The sequence below is a fragment of the Penicillium cosmopolitanum genome, assembly GCF_028827165.1.
Source record: "Penicillium cosmopolitanum strain IBT 29677 chromosome Unknown utg000004l:1.0-4361866.0:1.0-4365735.0, whole genome shotgun sequence".
In the NCBI taxonomy this organism is placed as follows: Eukaryota; Fungi; Ascomycota; class Eurotiomycetes; order Eurotiales; family Aspergillaceae; genus Penicillium; species Penicillium cosmopolitanum.
The window spans coordinates 1,422,670-1,440,974 of NW_026622674.1; the positions used below are offsets into that span (position 1 = coordinate 1,422,670).

The 18,305-nt window shown below is 50.0% G+C and overlaps 5 protein-coding genes across 5 annotated transcripts; 3 read left to right on the forward strand and 2 right to left on the reverse strand.

Annotated features, from left to right (window-relative positions):
* Positions 1–2,348: 2,348 nt before the first annotated feature.
* On the reverse strand, positions 2,349–5,358 carry N7509_001963 (coatomer subunit beta'; the record flags this gene model as incomplete). The annotated part of the gene is made up of 7 exons (XM_056626600.1): positions 2,349–3,545; positions 3,612–3,887; positions 3,947–3,957; positions 4,019–5,000; positions 5,058–5,091; positions 5,166–5,272; positions 5,341–5,358. The coding sequence occupies 7 exons, from the start codon at positions 5,356–5,358 to the stop codon at positions 2,349–2,351; spliced, it is 2,625 nt and encodes an 874-aa protein (XP_056492395.1).
* A 687-nt stretch (positions 5,359–6,045) lies between these two features.
* N7509_001964 (complex I NDUFA5 subunit family protein) lies at positions 6,046–6,872 on the reverse strand (the record flags this gene model as incomplete). The annotated part of the gene is made up of 3 exons (XM_056626601.1): positions 6,046–6,106; positions 6,166–6,270; positions 6,325–6,872. The coding sequence occupies 3 exons, from the start codon at positions 6,870–6,872 to the stop codon at positions 6,046–6,048; spliced, it is 714 nt and encodes a 237-aa protein (XP_056492396.1).
* A 447-nt stretch (positions 6,873–7,319) lies between these two features.
* On the forward strand, positions 7,320–9,675 carry N7509_001965 (putative disulfide isomerase; the record flags this gene model as incomplete). Its single annotated transcript, XM_056626602.1, has 4 exons — positions 7,320–7,516; positions 7,580–7,661; positions 7,723–9,258; positions 9,313–9,675. 4 exons carry the CDS (start codon positions 7,320–7,322, stop codon positions 9,673–9,675), a joined length of 2,178 nt encoding a protein of 725 aa, XP_056492397.1.
* A 582-nt stretch (positions 9,676–10,257) lies between these two features.
* Positions 10,258–11,169, forward strand: N7509_001966 (cytochrome b-c1 complex subunit 10; the record flags this gene model as incomplete). Its single annotated transcript, XM_056626603.1, has 5 exons — positions 10,258–10,260; positions 10,467–10,528; positions 10,821–10,874; positions 10,957–11,104; positions 11,161–11,169. 5 exons carry the CDS (start codon positions 10,258–10,260, stop codon positions 11,167–11,169), a joined length of 276 nt encoding a protein of 91 aa, XP_056492398.1.
* A 1,564-nt stretch (positions 11,170–12,733) lies between these two features.
* N7509_001967 (amino acid permease) lies at positions 12,734–14,566 on the forward strand (the record flags this gene model as incomplete). The annotated part of the gene is made up of 3 exons (XM_056626604.1): positions 12,734–12,995; positions 13,050–13,161; positions 13,228–14,566. The coding sequence occupies 3 exons, from the start codon at positions 12,734–12,736 to the stop codon at positions 14,564–14,566; spliced, it is 1,713 nt and encodes a 570-aa protein (XP_056492399.1).
* Between the last annotated feature and the right edge of the window lie 3,739 nt (positions 14,567–18,305).

Consider the following 18,305-nt stretch of genomic DNA (forward strand, 5'->3'; position numbering starts at 1 on the left):
GGGCCAGATTAACGCTGGGCTTCATACAAGGACAATTATTAGGTCAAGAAAGACCCGTGTGCGAAAACAGGTTCATAGACATGATTCTTCATTTGTACTGTCCCATGCTTTTCGTCTTGATCCACATATCACTCACCCATCTTGATCCATCCAATTTCCCTTGTCTCGTCCCATGCTAAGGTTGTCTTTATCTTATCTCTTGTTTCATTTTCTCTTCAAGGAGTCCGTGGCATCTTGATCTCGGAGTACTCTCTCCACGTCCCGAGATAACAGTTCTACCCCCCTTTTTCATTGTGTCTTTTTTCTTCTCCTCGTCATCTTTTCGTATCCCAACCCCCTCCTCCCATTGAGCGCTCTGGTTTGTTTCTGGTCATCCCATCTCAGCGTCATCCACACCCTCACACACACTTCCCAGGCAGGTCCCTTTTTTCAAACCCTTGTTTTCGTCTAATGGTCTCAAGCGGTCATTACCTGTCATTTTTTGTTGTCTCCTTGTATCCTACCTTTCGGGTGCGAGATTTTCTTTCTCTGTATTCTTCACAGAATTGCAATGGACAATGCCGAACCACCGAATATAGACTCTGTCTCTCGATCGTCGTAGTTTCCATCCATGGATGAAGTCACACTGTCCTAGGAATATTCCAAGGTTTAATTGGTTGACAGTGCCTTGAGCAGAGATTGTCCAGGCACTAGATATTGTACCTCGTGGTCCGGGTACATACTTGGAAATTGCGTCTCGGTCTTGCATCCGAGTTCAGCGTCCTCAAGGCTGAACAAGGTTGGTGAACCCAATTGGCATGAATATTCAAGATCGATTCTAAGTACGTGAAAATAAGCATGGCTAGTTTATGCTTCAATCGCGGGTGTTTAGTCTTACCGCAACATCTTCTGTCCAAGGCCAGAGGGGCTTCTTATTAGATCTGATACCCCGCCTCGCAACTGAGCTATCTGCCACAAACCTTGCATATGGATAGACCCTTATTGAAATTGGCGTTGGTGATGCTCATATTGGGCCATGTTGATTACAGCTGCGATGGTGAAGTCATTGATCGCACTCTGACCATGAAGGTTTTGGCTCACAAGGCGTAACATATGCGATGCATGACGCATTGCCTGCAACTTGCCTTCTGGCTCGATAACAAGGTTGTCAAGGCAATTTAGAGCCGTAGCCATTGAGCTATGAAAGCCTGTGGCAAAATCAATAAGAGTTCTGTATTAAAATTGGTTGAACAGGAGCATTCTTTACAGGCTTCATCGGAAAACATGTACTTGACACATATCGGAGGTCCAAGTCTCCATAGTCGAGACCGATGTTCAGTTCAGACGAGAATCGTATAGAGCTCATAAACGAGATAGCTAGAGGTTTTTCGTGGGTCAAGATCAAGCCAGTATTCTTGGAGAGGTTCCACGCATACCTTTCTTAACAAGCCCTTTGGATTCACCAGGTAGGAGGCCAGGAAATAAAAGCCCGTCATCAATAGGCCGCTCAATATCATAAATTTTCTCTTTTGCTTCAGATGAACCACGCATTATCAGTGGGACACGAAATGATGTTGTCGTCGGCGCCAGCGCGGTTTTCCTAGATTGGCGTGAGATTTTATTGCCTTTAATTATCCCTCGGGCTGCGTGGCTTCTGATCCGTGTTCTCGTGGCATCATTATTGAGACCATTATTGCTGATGAACTCGAAGGGCATGCTGATAGATTGACCGTCACGGCACTGATGGAATAAACCTTGAACCTGAACTTGGTGGCGAGACAATATTGTCCATCGACCCGTCAGCTCAGATGCGTGCTCTTTCTCAGTGAGCAAAAAGCGGCAACGAGCACTAAAACGGAAGGGGAACCTTCAAGTTGGAATGCCAAAAAGTGGCAGGGGAATCCGGTATGTAGGCAGTCTTCTAGCACTACTTCCTCCTAAGAAGCCCAGAGCTATTGAAGTGGCGATGTATGCGAGATGACTAGATGACTACGAGGGAGCGGCAGCAGTGGAGGGAGGCAATATTTGATGCCTGAGACACCCAGGCCTCAACACCTCAGAGGCAATCTTTAGTATGCTACCACGGGACAAGAACTTCTGGAAAGGGCCTTTGTCATTGTATCTATCCATGCGGTCTCAAACAAACCCGCTGAGACCGTAACATATTGCAGCGGAATTACAGCAATAGGAAAACAAAAGCGAACAAATAAAATAATAGAAAACACAAAATAAAAGAAGTCGGACACACGTTAAGACGCCGCTCGCAGTTCAAAATAATCCGACTCAATAGTATCGGGAATGGAAAATATGCTCTCTATCAACGTATCTCTCGAGCCAGAATGAAACCCTACCCAACATCGAGCCTTTTTTTACTCTGACTTCTCCTCCTCATCGGCATCAGCCTCGGCCTCGACTTCGGCTTCAGCTTCAGCTTCGGCCTCCGGGGTGCCGTTGGTTGTGGCCACGGGCTCCGCTTCGTCATCACCATTGATGTCAATGAGTGACTCGGAAACAGGCTCTGGGGCGATACCCTCTTTCTCGAGGCGGATGTATTGATCCCACTCAGGGAAAAGGTCATCATCAGTCGAGGCATCCGGAGCACCGGGAGGAACACCGATCAGGCGGGCAGTCTTAGTCTTATTCGATTGCTCGAGGGACTCCTTCCACTGGACTACGAGAGCAGCAGCACGGCTAGGCTTGTAGGTCTGGGCAAAGAGGACTGCTTCAGCGATGCGGTTTGTCTGGACGAGGAGTTCGATGCAACCATCGATATCACCCAGAGACCAAAGGGTTGAGAAGGCGACGTTGTGAAGACCTGACTCGGAAGCCTGGGTGGCCAGTTTCCGGAGCTCGGTTCGGTTGTTGCTAGCTGTGTGCAGCAGCAGTAGGAGGGAGCCAACGTCCTTGGCGTGAGTAAAGCATTCTTGGGCGAGAGAGAGGTTCCAGGCGGCAAGGGCGGCATCACCAACCAGCTTGTATCTGTGGTCGGTGTTGGTCTGGCGGGCGATCTCAAGGGCAGTCTGGAGGTCGTTGAGGGCCAAAGCCAGGTCGAAACGGTGTTCTGGGTCTGTTGCAACCTCAAGAGCCATCTCCTTGTAGCCTTGACCTTCAAGGAATCGTGCAACCTTGTTCATTTGATCTTGAGGGATATCACTCAGAATATCGGCGGCAGCGTCCATCTCGTTACGCAGAACGAGAGTCTGGTACTCAACCATGCTGAGAGACAAGCTGAAGGAAACAACATTGACATCCTTATCGGCCAGGTATAGCTTGGAATCTCTGGCGAGGTATCCAAGCAGGTACATAGGCTGGTCAAAGTGCGAGATGGTGTATGTTTGGTCACCAACCAGATAGTTAAGGCGGTTGGTGGAGTTGGTGTAGATAAAAGAATCGCCAACCCATTCTCCAGTGCGGACAGTTTCGTTAATGGTAGCGACGTGCTCAATAGCAGCCTCAACTCCATCCTCATCAGCCTCGCCATTGTTCATGCCGTTAATGTACTCCTCCCGTGAGTAGCGAAGGACAAAGAAAGAGTCCTCGCAAGCCAGGACAACAAGATCGCCGTTCTCAGACCAGGTAGACCTAAAACAAGGTCAATAGATGTCACAAAACGTACTCGGAATGAAACTCACATCAGTGGGGTCAACTTCGATTCTGCGGACCAGGTTGCCGCTTTCCCAGTCGAAGAGACCGATACCACCCTGTCCCTTGACACCGAGCAAAACACCGCTTGCGAGGCCCTCGGCCTGGAAGCCAACATCGAGACCGCCGCTTTGCTCCTTAAAGTTCTTGAAGATCTTCACACTAGTCGTGGATTCACGAACAGCGAAATCGTTGCTATTGTCTTTGGATCCCCACGCGAAGTCGAGAGCAGAGCCGAATGCCTTATTGCGCCACGCCAGAGCAGTCTAAAATAAAATAAAAGGTTAGTTCACCGATATCAATTCCGCGGTGGAAGGGCACCCACGTAAATAATCCCTATAAGTCAAAAATTAGCATCTTGTCGGGTAGCTTCAAGGAAGGGGTTCTCAAGACTAACATTCACCGTCTCCACAGCATGCGACAAACCTCCCATTTGGAGAGTGAGAGAGAATCTGAGGGTAGATCTCGCTCGAGCCGAGATCCTTCGTAGGCAGCGACAGAGGCTCGCCATCCTTTATGCTTAAATCGCCACCCTTGATCACAGCAGAAACGACCTCGTTCTGTCGGGCCCAGATCAGCTTGCCAGAGCCATCCATAGAAACAGCAGGCTCCTCCCGGCCCATCTTGACGACAACCGCACCGTCGTCGAAACCCATGGCTAACGCATTGCCGCTCTTTTGTGTGCTCACACACCACGCTCGCTCCAGTCCATAGCTTAGCGACTGCTCGAGGCGATAGGTGTTGGCGTGCCAAATCTTAACGGTTCCATCTTCAGAACCTGAGACAATGACAGGCAATTGAGGATGGTAGCAAGCGAAGGAAACATTGCTAGTGTGGCCCTCTAGGGTAGCAATGAGCGCCTTGGTTGTATAATCCCAGATCTTCACCGTCTTGTCGTCCGAGGTTGTGAGGAGGTATGGCTTGTCGGAACCGGGGTAATAATCGACATGGTTGACACCCTTGGTCTCGTGGGCTTCCAGGGTGAAGTTGGCATGGGGGGAGCCGAGGTTCCAGATCTTCACAGTACGATCTAAACAGGCAGAGGCGAACGTGTTCGTATCCTTCGGGTTGATGGACATGCCCATCACATAGTGGCTGTGGCCCTCAAAGACCTGGATACACTTCCAACCCTTCTCCCAATCCCAAGCGCGAATTGTCATGTCATCTGACGCAGTAAGGACAATAGGTAGTGTTGGGTGAACGGAGATCGAGCGAATATAATCAGGGTGAGCTTCGAAGGAGGTGATCTTCTCGGAGGTATTGTAGTTGTAGACACGGAGTTGGAAGTCATCAGAGCCGCAAACAATCCAGTTCTTGCGCGCAATGAATCGACCGGCACGAACAGGGACATCGGTAAGCTCGAATGTTTTGATGATAGACTAGGAGACAGAGGGTCAGCCGCGCTTTTGCGGGATAAATTGGGCGTTTGGACCTACCTGCGTCTCGTACGACCAAATGTAGACATGGCCGCTGTAGAGAGTGGTCAAAATCTAAGATAGCGTCAGTACAGCCGAAGCTCTTCGATTGTCGTCGTTCGAACTCACCCATGGCTCCGTGGGTGGAAATCAATGCCTTTCACCCGCTCCGAGCGGGCAAAGAGCTGCCTCTGCACAATACCAATCCCGTTAGCGATCTTGTCAATTCCACTCGTCTATATCTCCAAGTGTATCCCGATTCCTAGCGCGAGCAGCTATCTCCTCGATATTCAGGTTTGCGTACCTTAACGTCGAGCCGCATGTTGTGTGGGGGATGGACGAATGTTTGTGTGAAGCGGCGTTAGGGCGTGCGAGAGGGGCAATTCCACGAGCCGCTCGGACAGCCCAAGGGGTGCAAGAGAATCGATCCTCGGGATAATCTTTCAAAAACCAGCAAGATATCCCGGCTGGAGGAGAGCTGAAGGTCGTTCAGGGACAATGTATGTGTCCACAAGGAGGATTCCCGCCGGTCTCACCGCCTTCCGTGGGCGGGTCCAGCCAACGCAGCGTGTAACTACAGGTGGACTACATACGAGCAAACAGTAATCTATACCTAGGTATGGCAGACTATCCCAATTGAATCTGCAAAAATTGCGATGCATCGGTTGTGTATGCTTAGTTTAGTAACTAGGTTGACTAGAGATTTATGGAAAAAAACAAGCGAGCCACAGCCTCTGAAAGCTCCGCAATAACCAACCAACTATCTGCTACCATTAGGAAACACCGTATAAATGCATTCCATCCATTGCAGTCGAGGTAGCAGATATAGTAGAGTTACTTTTCCTCTAATTTCTGGTGCTGATTATAATTGGCGTGTGGGAAATTCCTCCAGCCGACCACGCCGTGGATTGTAGGCCGAGAATTGAAATCGTGAAACAAATGTATTCGAACAACCCCTCTAATAAATACAGGAACCGTGCGTGCTCTAACGTCTTCTTCCAAGATTGCTTTAATGACGTTCGAAGTAGGTCCACTGGCCCGCGGCGGGCTTCTCTTCGAGTTCCTCCCACCTAGAATCGTGTAAGTGGTCTGGTCAGGTAACCGCAGATATATGTCGGGGTTTACTTACACCTTCGCCTCGTGCAGCTCCTGAGCAAGCTTCAACTCAGCCTGGGCGACCTCAATAATCTCCTCAAGGAGGCCGTGGCCGATTTCCTTCTCAATCTGGGAGATTCTGTAACGCGCATTAGCATCCCGGAACACCTCCATATGAAGTCAATTGGCATACTGATCAGCCTCAAGGGCGGGTTCGTTCTCCCACTTCATCTCCTCGATGTAGTGGTCGGCATTTTCGGTTCTCTTGACGCCCTCTTCGAGCAGCTTATCGAGTTCGGCCTCTTCCTCCGCGGTGCGGGTTGATCCCTCAGTGCAAGCTTCCGAGAAAGTCTCGCCATCCCAGGCCAGACCATGGGGGTTGTCGGAGCCGTCTTTCTTCTGGACACCGACATAGCCAAAGGGACCCGCAGACTTCTTGAGAGCAGCGAAACGCTCAGGCTCGGCGGCGATAACCTTGTCGACGCGCGCCTTCCAGGCCTCGAATCCGGGAGGAATCTTCGACTCAATGACCTTCAGGCGGTGGCGAGTGGTCGCCTCTGCGGATTGACGGTATGCGGACGACTCAGGGAAGGACTGGAGCTTCTGCAGGGTCTGGTAATAAAGGTAGATCAAAGTCGGGCGGGGGTTCGGGTGGGTGGACAGGCCGGTCAATCCGGTTGGAGCGAAAGCCTCCAGATACCGGGGCTTGACATTGGCCAACAGCCGGAGTGTAGCCCTCATCTTGGCGAGTGTGAAGTGAGGAATGGAGTGGTTGCGGGCGCACTTTGATGTGACGGGGTGACGGGAAGTTCAGTCGGGCCGGAACGGATAAACTTGGCCTTCCACTCTCTCTAAACGGGCAGGGGGCCAGAGCCACCTTTTCTTTCCGCTATCTACAACACGCGCGCGCAGGGCCTCGATATTTTCCGAGTGTTGTCTTTTTTGACTCTTCACGGCTTGGGGTTTGGTCGTTCCAACCCTGTTTGTTTCTTGCCTCGACAACTGAAGGCTAGCGCCCTCTAAGTCAGTTTTTGCCGCCCCCATATCCAATGTGCCACCTGTGACATCTGTCAAATTCCCCCCCCTTCGACCAACGTCCCTCGTTTCAACCCACCAAAGCCTTGTGAGGCTTGTGAATACTCTCCCTCTGCGTCCCGTTATTGAGGTCACTCCGTCCCGTTTCCCAAAATGAAGACTTCGTGGTTGGGGTTGTCCCTCCTCTCTGTGTTGACCGGCTCGACAGTGGCCGCGTCTGCGAAACTAGAGAAGAGAGCAAACCGTGGACTCGACTCCGATCAACCTACAGTCTTCAATGGACTGGATGTTCCTCCATTGACCCAACTTACTCCTGATAACTTCGATGAGCTCACCAAAGATGGCCAGTGGTGAGTACTTCGGACATCCGGTTACTATAACAAAGAACAATCGAAGATCCTAACAATCAACAGGCTCATTAAACATTATTCGCCCTCATGCGGCCACTGTCGAAAGGCTGCACCGCCGTACCAGACGATTTATGAATACTACTATGTGAGATGCACCATGATGCTAAATTTAGAATTCCAAGGCTAATCATGGCATCTGACATTAGACCTCCAACCCCGTCTCTCCAGCCTCTGGGAAGTCGCCCGATCCCAAGTCTCTCAACGGCTTCACCAACTACTTCAACTTCCACTTTGGGTCCATGAACTGTCTAGCCCACGGAGACCTTTGCGAGAAGCTCGGGATCTCGGCCTGGCCCACCTTTGCATTCTATGACCAGGGTGAGCAAAAGGACAAGCACATTGTTAAGAATGTGATCAAGGATCTCAGCCCCCTTATTGAAGAGAAGCTTGAGGCGGCCAAGCCTGGGTCTCGCCCTCCCCAGGGCATCAAGTTGCCTGAGGTGGGTGCCTCTAGCGTGGATTCGAGTGCGGAACCCGATTCACCCTTGGCCAAGGACAAAGATCCCGCGGCTGGTGTACAGGCCGGTGAAAAGCAAAACGAGCTGGCTTCGCAGAAAGAATCCGGTACTTCTTCGGACTCTAAGGCGGTCGACACGATCGAGACCAAGAGAAAACCTGAATCGGCGCCTCCCAATCCCCAGGGAGTCTCTGTTCCTCTCACCGCTGAGAGCTTCCAGAAGCTCGTCACTTCTACTCAGGATCCCTGGTTTATCAAATTTTACGCCCCTTGGTGCGGTCACTGCCAGGCCTTGGCTCCCAACTGGCAGGCGATGGCCAAAGAAATGAAGGATGTCCTGAACGTGGGTGAGGTGAACTGCGACGTGGAATCTCGATTGTGTGAAGATGCTCGCGTCAGCTCTTTCCCCACCATGTATTTCTTCCGGGGTGGTCAGCGCGTGGAATACACGGGTCTTCGTGGTCTTGGTGACCTGCTTTCCTACGCAAAGAAGGCCGTTGGACCCGGCTCTAGTATCGAAGACGTTGATGGGGCTACCTTCAAGGAGCTCGAGGAGACTGAGGAAGTCTTGTTCCTCTACTTCTACGATGACGCCACTACATCTGAGGACTTCCGCGCTATGGACCGTCTGACTCTTAGCCTCGTAGGACATGCTCGCATTGTCAAGACTAACAGTGCTGCCTTGGCAAGGCGCTTCAAGATCTCGACTTGGCCTCGTCTATTGGTGGTCCGTGATGAACGAGCCAGCTACTACAATGCCCTTGCTCCCAAGGATATGAGAGACTTCCGTGCAGTTCTAGCCTGGATGCAAACCGTCTGGCTGCCCATTGTTCCCGAGCTGACAGCATCCAATGCCCGTGAGATCATGGATGGGAAGTACGTCGTGCTTGGTATTCTTAGCCGCCGCCGTGCCGACGATTTCAAGCAGTCCAAGCGGGAACTGAAGGAAGCCGCTCTTGAGTGGATGGATAAACAAGTGCAGCTTTTCCGACTTGAAAGGTCAGAGCTTCGTGACTCCAAGCAACTGCGTATCGAAGAAGCCGATGATCGCGATGACCAGCGTGCCCTGCGGGCTGCTAAGAACATGCGTATCACTATTCGCGAGGATGACAAGAAGGCAGTTGCCTTTGCCTGGGTCGATGGCGATTTCTGGGAGCGCTGGATCCGCACCACCTACGGCATCGATATCGAAACTAGTGACCGTGTCATTGTGAATGACGAAGATGTAAGTTTCAAGTTTTGACTCTCCTTCCGAACGTTTCAAGCTAACTTCTGATAGAATCGCCGATACTGGGATACTGCTTCCAGCGGTGCTCCGGTAATGGCCTCCCGTACTTCGATCCTCGAGACCATTCCCCTCGTTATCTCCTCTCCTCCCAAGCTGGCCGCCAAGTCCACCATTGGTACCTTTGAGACCTTCTTCTTCTACACCCGCTCCTTCCTCAGCAGTCACCCCATTCTCTTTTTCATTCTGTTGGGTATCACGGTTGCGGTTGCCGCCATCTTCGGTCGCGGACGCCTGCTACGCCGTGGCGGACTTGGCCGTGGTGGCATTATTGGTAACTCCAATGGCGGCGGTTTCTTCCATCTGGACGGCAAGGAGGGTATTCTGAACGGAGGTTCGACAGGAAAAGTCGACTAATGAGACGCATGTACAGCACCGGTGTTTGGTAGCACGGTTCAATTTTTCTTATCTATAATTTCCTTTTCGACTGTACTTCATTGATTGCAGACCGTCTGCTTCTTGATTTCCAATTTTTGCATGTTCGAATACAGGTGTTGAAGGACACATTTCCTCGTTTTTTTATCTTGTTTCTAATTTTCCAGTCTGGATCACTAAAACTCAAGAAAGATATTGTTTTAATTCTTCCAAAATCCCTGTATCTAATTCACAAAAGTGTAGTTCAAGAGAAGGAATAACCTGCTCCAGTCACCATAGACCAAACCCACTTAAAATGGAATCAATTGTGAATATTATATGGCTAAATATACGGCTACGTCTTCTAAAATCAACAACATCCCGAATCACGGCCTCGGATGTTCTGGCCTAGGGAGATGTTCAATTTATCCAAGGGAGTTGCATAGATACAACGGGTTCAGAATAATTAGCTATCTTCTGATTGGTGCTAGTTTGTCATCACGTGATTATCCGGTTTTCGTCGAAGGTCGCTCCGAGCTCAACTCCTTCTTTTGATTGTCCCACGACCTGCACACCCTCACAACAATGGTACGTTCGCCTTAAATCCGACGCCAGATACAATCCCAAAATGTCAACCGTGTCGCTCGGGTCTTGATCCGCCGACACCGGCCGTGTCAACGGGGTGACCGCATCCACGATGCGCCCACTACGGAACCATGCGGGATGACTGCGGGCTGTATCCAGCCATTCTGGAAGCAATTGATGGCTAACTTGTACTCTCTTTTGTCTAATAGGTTTTCGCTCCCACTCTCCGCCGCGCTGCGGCCGCTGCCCCCTCCTCCGCTTTTGCGTCCAAGTGAGACTGCCCCCGAACCACGATCTTCAATTTGGGACAACATGGCATGTGTGAATGCGCGTGAATCACCCAGGTTGATTCCCTGCTTTACATATTTGTGCTTAGGATTCGGCCTGTCATGGTGATATACTCCGTGAATCTGCGGTGCCTTAAAGCTCCAGCGCAGCTTGACTTGCGGCAACTGTGGATTCTGCGGAGTAGACCCTCGCAATACATATCACCAATCGCCTGTCGTCGAATTATGATCTACGTGCACTTGGCAACTCGAACATAAGCTAACGATCATTTACAGCTTCGCCACTCAGCGTACCGTTGCCGGCTTCACCCTACCCAGTGCCATCAAGGCGTAAGTCTACACTACCACCTGGAATTAAGCCTTGCTGGAGTAAGGTTTTTTTAACTCGAAATATGCTGACTTGTGGAATTAGTGGTACCGTTGCCGGTAGCTTCGGTGTCTTCGCTGGCGCTGCTGCTCTCTTCTTCCTCGGCGAGGTCCCCCGTGTCCGCCGTGATATCCTTCAGCAGTTCCCCTTCCTGGACACCTACTATGACCGTCCCATTGCCCCCGAGGACAACGTAAGTTTTGCATGCACTCTTGCTTATATTTGGCACTAATACTAATATGGCTCTAGCCCTTCTAAATTATCTCGCTATGGTTCCGGGAGTGCCGGTCATGCACTTAGAATAGTATGGATGTGCAGGTTAGGGGCTGCGGCCTTTGTGTAGAATAGCGATGAAAGTCTTTTTATGTTTCGAATAGCATATAGAGGCAGCCATTATCAAACCCGTCAGGGTGATCTCTTTTGTACAGCTCAACCCATGGGGCTCCTTGTGTACCCTCGCACCTTTACACCCTTCTCTCAAAGTGAGAAAGCTTTCAAAGCATATATGAGGGTTGCTAAATGGTCCATGGTCCTTCCAACCCCAGATTAGTATGTGATCTCCCTTAGAAACTTTTAAGATACACATCTGCCATACAGTGGCACAGTAAAAGTTTGCAACCTCTTGTTGGCCGTCTTAGCCTCCACTTGTTAATGGCAGACTAGTAGCTACCTAAGATATAATAGATAGGCCAATGTATTTCATTTTAGGTAGCTACTAGTCTGCTATTCAAAGATAGTCAATAATAGTGGGCAGTAGGGGGGTTACAAACTTTAGCTATACCACTCTCTATCCATATTTGTATAGGAAATACATGCTAATCTAGTTTAGGAAGGATTTTGGGCAAAAGTATGGTCCAAGTAGTAAGAAGGGTGGTCCAAATAGCAGTACTTGCATACTAAATGGTCTATTTCCCGTAAGGGCAAGTCCAAGCAGTCGTTTGATAAGCTGTGGCTGTTAAGGCTGACCTGTGGCAGCACGCGTTCAAATAGTACTAGTAAGGTACTTTGTCATGTTCCAGGTCATGAAACGATAGGACTTATCTCCCCCCTACTATCTCTCACTGATAACAATGCTTTCCAGATCTACCAGACAAAACATCGCCGCCCCCGACGCCTGGAGCTTCCCTCTTGGGTTTAAATCTTTTGCCAAGATAACCGGGGTAGCACTGTTCGCGTTTGATCAAATGGTATGGCGTCGACGCTTCGCTAGACTGCGAATCACAGGACCTGTGTGCGGAGAAACTGGGAGGGAGGAGCCCAAGCGTCCTAATCGGATCGTCGAATGAGAGCAGCTGATCATACAAATAACATTATCCATAGGCTAGTGTCGGGGGCTCTTGTGCTCATTAAACCCCGTTATCAAGCATTTATTGCGGAGAAAAGCGTATCACCTCTTCCATGTAGGCCTCAGACAACCCGCCTCTTAGAGCTCCCCTCCTCTGGCGTTCTTCTAGCGGCATTCCGCAGGCCCACTACATCTGTTAGAACCAATGCTTGTTGGGATTGGGTCTATCTGAATGTTAGCGATGGCGCCAACGAATCGTCATGGGCGCGGGGGCAAGCCTGCATAGATAACCATAGCCGACCCTGCCCCCCTAGATTTGTAGCTCGACCGCGGCTCATTTAAGACCAACGAATCTCCCTTGCGGTCGTTCACACTCTACTACTCATGCATAAAAAAGCGAGCCTCTACTCACGGCAATATACACCAATTGTAACACCGTGACGCCTAAGCTTTACGACTTTCGATATCAGGTTTCGCTTCTTCCGATAGCCAACCCTCCTAGCTCCCTCTATATCCGCGAATGGGCGCTAGAACAGAATGATGGATATCAAAAAGTCCTCTTCGGGCACCTCCAAAGCTCACCCGATCTATAATGATACCAATCATGCGCAGGTTACGTCCGTGTTGCCGGATGGCGATGTGCCATATACGGACCACGAGATGGATGCCGATGAGCGAGTGATTATGGCCCTTGGATACAAGCAGGAATTCAAGCGCGAATTCTCCCTGTGGACGACGTTTTGTGTCAGTTTTGCCGTTTTGGGTCTCCTGCCTTCGTTTGCAAGTACCCTCTACTATGGTATCCAATGCACCCCATTATCTCACTGAGAGCCCATTGCTGACTCGGTCCAAGGAATGGGATATGCAGGAACAGCCGGTATGGTGTGGGGATGGATTATCGCCATGATATTCATCCAATGCATTGCGATGTCAATGGCAGAGCTTTGCTCAGCTATGCCAACAAGGTAAGATAATAATAATCAGCTATTATCTTGAAAGACTTCCAGCTGATGCAGTATATCTCAATTTAGTGGCGGTCTCTACTATGCAGCAGCGGTTCTCGCACCTCCTGGGTATGGACCTCTAGCTGCATGGATTACTGGATGGTCCAACTGGATCGGACAGATCACAGCAGCACCATCAGTCGATTACGCGCTGTCCGCGATGATCCTCGCCGCTGTCTCCATCAACAACCCAGACTACGTCCCAACATACTGGCAAACCTTCCTCCTTACAACGTTTATAATGATCATCCACGCAGGCATCAGCAGTATGCCAACCAAGCGAGTTGCCCAGTTCAACTCCTGGGGCTCAACCTTCAATTTCCTCGCACTCATAGCCGTCCTCATCGCCATCCCAGCCGGAACAAGCAACAGTCCAAAATTCACACCCTCCAAGAAGGTCTGGGGCGACATCACGAACCAAACAGACTTTCCAGATGGTGTCGCCGTTCTGATGACTTTCGTTGGGGTCATTTGGACCATGTCCGGCTACGACTCTCCTTTCCACCTGAGCGAGGAGTGTTCGAACGCAAGCGTTGCCTCTCCACGCGCCATCGTCCTTACATCCGGTGTCGGTGGGCTGATGGGCTGGTTCCTGCAACTTGTCGTCGCATATACAGTACTTGACATCGAAGCCGTCATCGATTCGGATCTGGGCCAACCCTGGGCCTCGTACCTGCTGCAGGTGATGCCGCAGAAAGCAGCCCTTGGCATCCTGGGCTTGACCATTATCTGCGGTTTCTCTATGGGCCAGGGTTGCATGGTCGCCGCGTCACGAGTGACATATGCCTATGCACGCGATGACTGTTTCCCCTTCTCGAATATCTGGAAGAAGGTCAACCCCCACACGCACACCCCAGTCAACGCGGTGATTCTGAACGCAGTCCTGGGAATTCTCATGTGCCTGCTCATTCTGGCCGGAAACGTGGCTATCGGTGCATTGTTCTCCATTGGTGCTATTGCACAATTTGTTGCCTTTGCTATCCCGATCTTCATCCGAGTGTTCTTCGTTGGAAATCGCTTTCGAAAGGGTCCCTGGAATCTGGGTCCGTATGGTCCGTATATTGGTGGAGTTGGCGTTTCCTTTGTCGTTCTCATGGTTCCGATCTTGTGTTTGCCGAGTGCAACAAATGCGGACTTGACGCTCGATCTGATGAACTGGACTTGTCTGGTTTATGGAGGTCCAATGCTAGCAGTTCTCATCTGGTGGGTGGTTGATGCCCGTCGCTGGTTTACCGGTCCTGTGGTGAATGTCGAGCATGCCATTCACCATATTGAGCAGGAGCCTGAAGTCAGCGAGGGTATTGAGCCTGATAATCATGAACCGGATGAGACAGTCGTTCCAGGCAAGTCGGTTGATGGAAAATAAAGGCCTACTGCGTCTCCGTGCAGAATTTCAGTTTAGTCAGAGTGTCTTATATTAGCAGAGACACTCTAGCATGTGTACTTGTTCTTTATACGCAATAATTTCCTCAGCGGAGTACAACATTTCTATTTGTCTGTTCAATAATTGTTACTGCCATCCGTATTGGTTTATGATAATACCTAGAGTCTTGAGGTGACAAGCACCGGGGGGCATTGGGGTCCAACGGACGCTCAACTGTACAGTCCATAATATTGTCTTGGATTATCTGGGGTAATCTTACCTTTTTGAAATGGGCCACTTTTCTATGATCTGGGACCCAGCGACCCATCTAAGCGCATTTTTGGGTTGTGGTGGGATGTGGCTCCCCGCGATGGAGTTGTGGGCTTGCTCCACGCTCCACAGCCCCAGATGCTTAACCTTGTACTTTAGCAAAGTGGAGAGAAAAGATGGTGGATTTGACAGATCACAAAGGTAATTTAAGTTCGTTTATGGTGTAATTTGTAGTTATTTAAGATACTAGTGAATTGTTGTACTAGTAATTGTAATCTCTTCTCATGCGTGTAATTGCATGCTCCGAGTCGCCCGGGCGGTTGTAGCCCTGGAGTAAACTTGAAGCCAAACGGTACTATGTACTACTAACTACCAGTCACTAGTTATATATATATTAGGGGCATATCAACTTGAATACAAATTTGACGAGGGAAATCGACATAAGAAGTGATCTATATTACCATTTCATAGTCTTATACTCATCAATATAGTACCTCGCCAAAGATCTCGCCTACAAAAGACAGTTTCTCTCGATCTCCCCTGCCCTAGTCCAAAGTGGTTGATCACTGACCTTGTATGTACCAGGTACCTTGCTACTACTGTGATGCGGACAGCATCTCCCAAAATAATATTGTTTGTCTACAGTCAAAAGCTCTCAGGTACAAAAAGATACTCATAGGGATATCTAGACTTTTCCCCGAGGCGAAATATGCACCCTCGTCCACCTTATCAAAATGCCAACCCTCCTCGACCCCACGCCTTCCTCCACCCGTACCTGTACATTGCGCTGGGATCCTCGGAAGAATCCTGCGAATAGATCCACCCCTGGAAGGTCCCCACCGGCGGTGCGGTGGGCACTGGACATGGATGCAACGGAGAAATAAGTTCGATGGGACACACAGATATGCTTAATCTGACTCCAGATGGGGGGCATCCACCCTTCCCACATCCCCCCTGACCACGAGGCGTGCAAGATGAGGATCCACCTGGAGGTGAACTACATATGTAGACGAAAAGTACGAAATAAACACAGAAGATGCGATGATTTTCCGCCTTTGATTTCTAAGTTCAAATTAAACGTGTCTCGTGTCTGCGTCTCACATCGTGCACGGCTCAAGGAGGCTTGCTGGCCACAACGCCCTGCCCTCCCTATCTCTCTCTCTCTCCAAATTGGCCAAATTTAATACCCCAAAACGAGGGAATTCCCAACACACCGGGCCGGCTTTAGAAATTACCAAAGTCAAACCTCCAAAAGTGCCGTGTAATAATCCCAAAAAGAAGGATTAGTTCATGTACACTGCCTATATGAGCAAGATACAGGTCTCGGGCGCAGAACCGCATGGGGAATGTCGGCCCCAACCCTTTCTTTCTTTCTCTGTCTCTTTCTCGTGCACGCTCTCTCCCTTTCTCCGTGTTCCTTTTCCCCCCTCCCCCTTAACACATTTCTACACTACGCTTCGCCCGCTTCCGTCCGTCGGCGCAGATTCATTCCCGATCGACACTGTCAGGGGTGGCTGCAACTGGTTCTGCCGAGGGATGATGCATCGGTTCCTGGGAACATCGCCTTCGCCACTGACGCTGGTTCCTGACTTTCTGTTCTTGGCCTGGACACATCCACTCCCCTGTAATGTAGACACTTCTCTATTGAAGAGATTTTTGCAAAATTACACCCTAAGCGATTCCCCTGATTATGTTACGGGGTATGTATGGAGCAACATCAAATCAAATGAACCACAAATTCTTAAATCAACGGCGTATGCTACCAAGGATTATGACATAGTGAATTGACAACTTTTCTTTTTTCCCACGGTACCGAGAACCGTAAAAAAGGAGGGCGAAATTCGGGGAGAAGCCGTGGACTCGGCTCTATGGTGGGTCCGTTTTGCCTTTTTGCAAGGAACGCGATTCTTTTTTTGGGAGAATCAGTTCATTTTCAGTTCAGTTCTGTACGGTGCGGGTATTGGGGTAATTCCAGTAACGATTTCATGCGTCGGGCTGCCGATGAGCATCCAATCATCCCAGGGCTTTCTCTTCCGTGGTCGGCATGCGCGTTTCAGGCAGCCATGGCTTTTTTGGTTGCATTCCACACTTCTGCAACCGGTCACGGCGCCCACGGTTGATCGGGGCCAGCCATGGTTAGTCATAGTAATTTGAGAGGCGATGTACAATATGTGTACGGCGTTTGAATGGCAATGGCCATGGCAATGTCATTAGCCATGGCTGTGATTCTGAATATGGTCTCTACGAGTATGGTTTGAATCACATGGGCTCTCTCATATTAATAGAACGCCATCACATCGCCTATAAGCATCTGTATTGGACGCCTATCCGAAACCCCATGACGCGGCCAGAGCCAGGGGGAAAAGAGTTTTGGTTCTTCTTGTCTTCTTCTCCTTATTTTGCCTTTGGATGATTCCCAAGTCCACGGTACGGCGGCTATGGTGCTGGGCAGAAATTTCCTAGTTGGGTGTACTACTTCTGATGAGATGACGATGATACGTACTATGCTTCGTAGGGTGTACACGCATACGGATATGTAAAGTGTATCACAAAGTGACCCTCTACTCTACTCTGCAGATATTCACTTCATGATCAATTAGTTTCAGTCAATTTTCAGGTCATGTTGGATACTCGTAGTATAAGTAGTAGCCCCGCGGGGATACCTATACCTATATTGTAGTATGCTACGGAGGACGCGGTGCGCGCTCCTCCCCCGACCGCTCCACAACAACACATGGAGAGATGGGGATGGGGGATGGAGTCTACCGCTGTCAGATTGATGGAGAACATCCAACGGATACTCCGTAAATACATATTACCCTATCCATCTATAAAGTCTTAAATTAAATAGTCTTCCAGACTATCAATTGATTCCCATAACACGGAGACTCGTATACTTTTTCATTCGGGATTTTTTTTTTTAACTTTCCTCCCGAAGTAGTATATCGGATGCACCGAGCGCTGCTGCAGGACAGAAGAATCGGAACACATCCGAGGACCTTGAGGACAACCGCGCCAGCCTGGGTCTCGACTAAAGGCATTGAGAGCCTATGAGGTGGGTGGCGCACACGCTGCTCTTGAATCACTTGTCCGCTGGGGGGCTGTGTGGGGCCATGATTGGCTGCGGTGCATCCTGAAACTTGGCGATCCGAACTTGGCTCAGGTCCTTTCCGACCTCTGCCGGCGCGAGGCTGTCTCCATCGAGCAGGTCGTTTGTGTTTAGGAGTGAGTTGTCGGATGAGCTACTCCGTATGCGCCTCCGGGTTGGCTAGACTGGCGAGAGGTGACTAGTGGCCCCCATCGGAAGAGCTAGGTACGATATTGAAGGCCAAGAAAACCAAGTAGAGTAGTAACTCTTCAGTAATAGTTTGCTTTCTATGAGTACTCCGTACCGAACTACGTATCTCAAGCGACACCGCCGTTTGTCCCCGTGAGGGTTTGCCAGTTCGGCCGAGATTGAGCCTGAAAACCC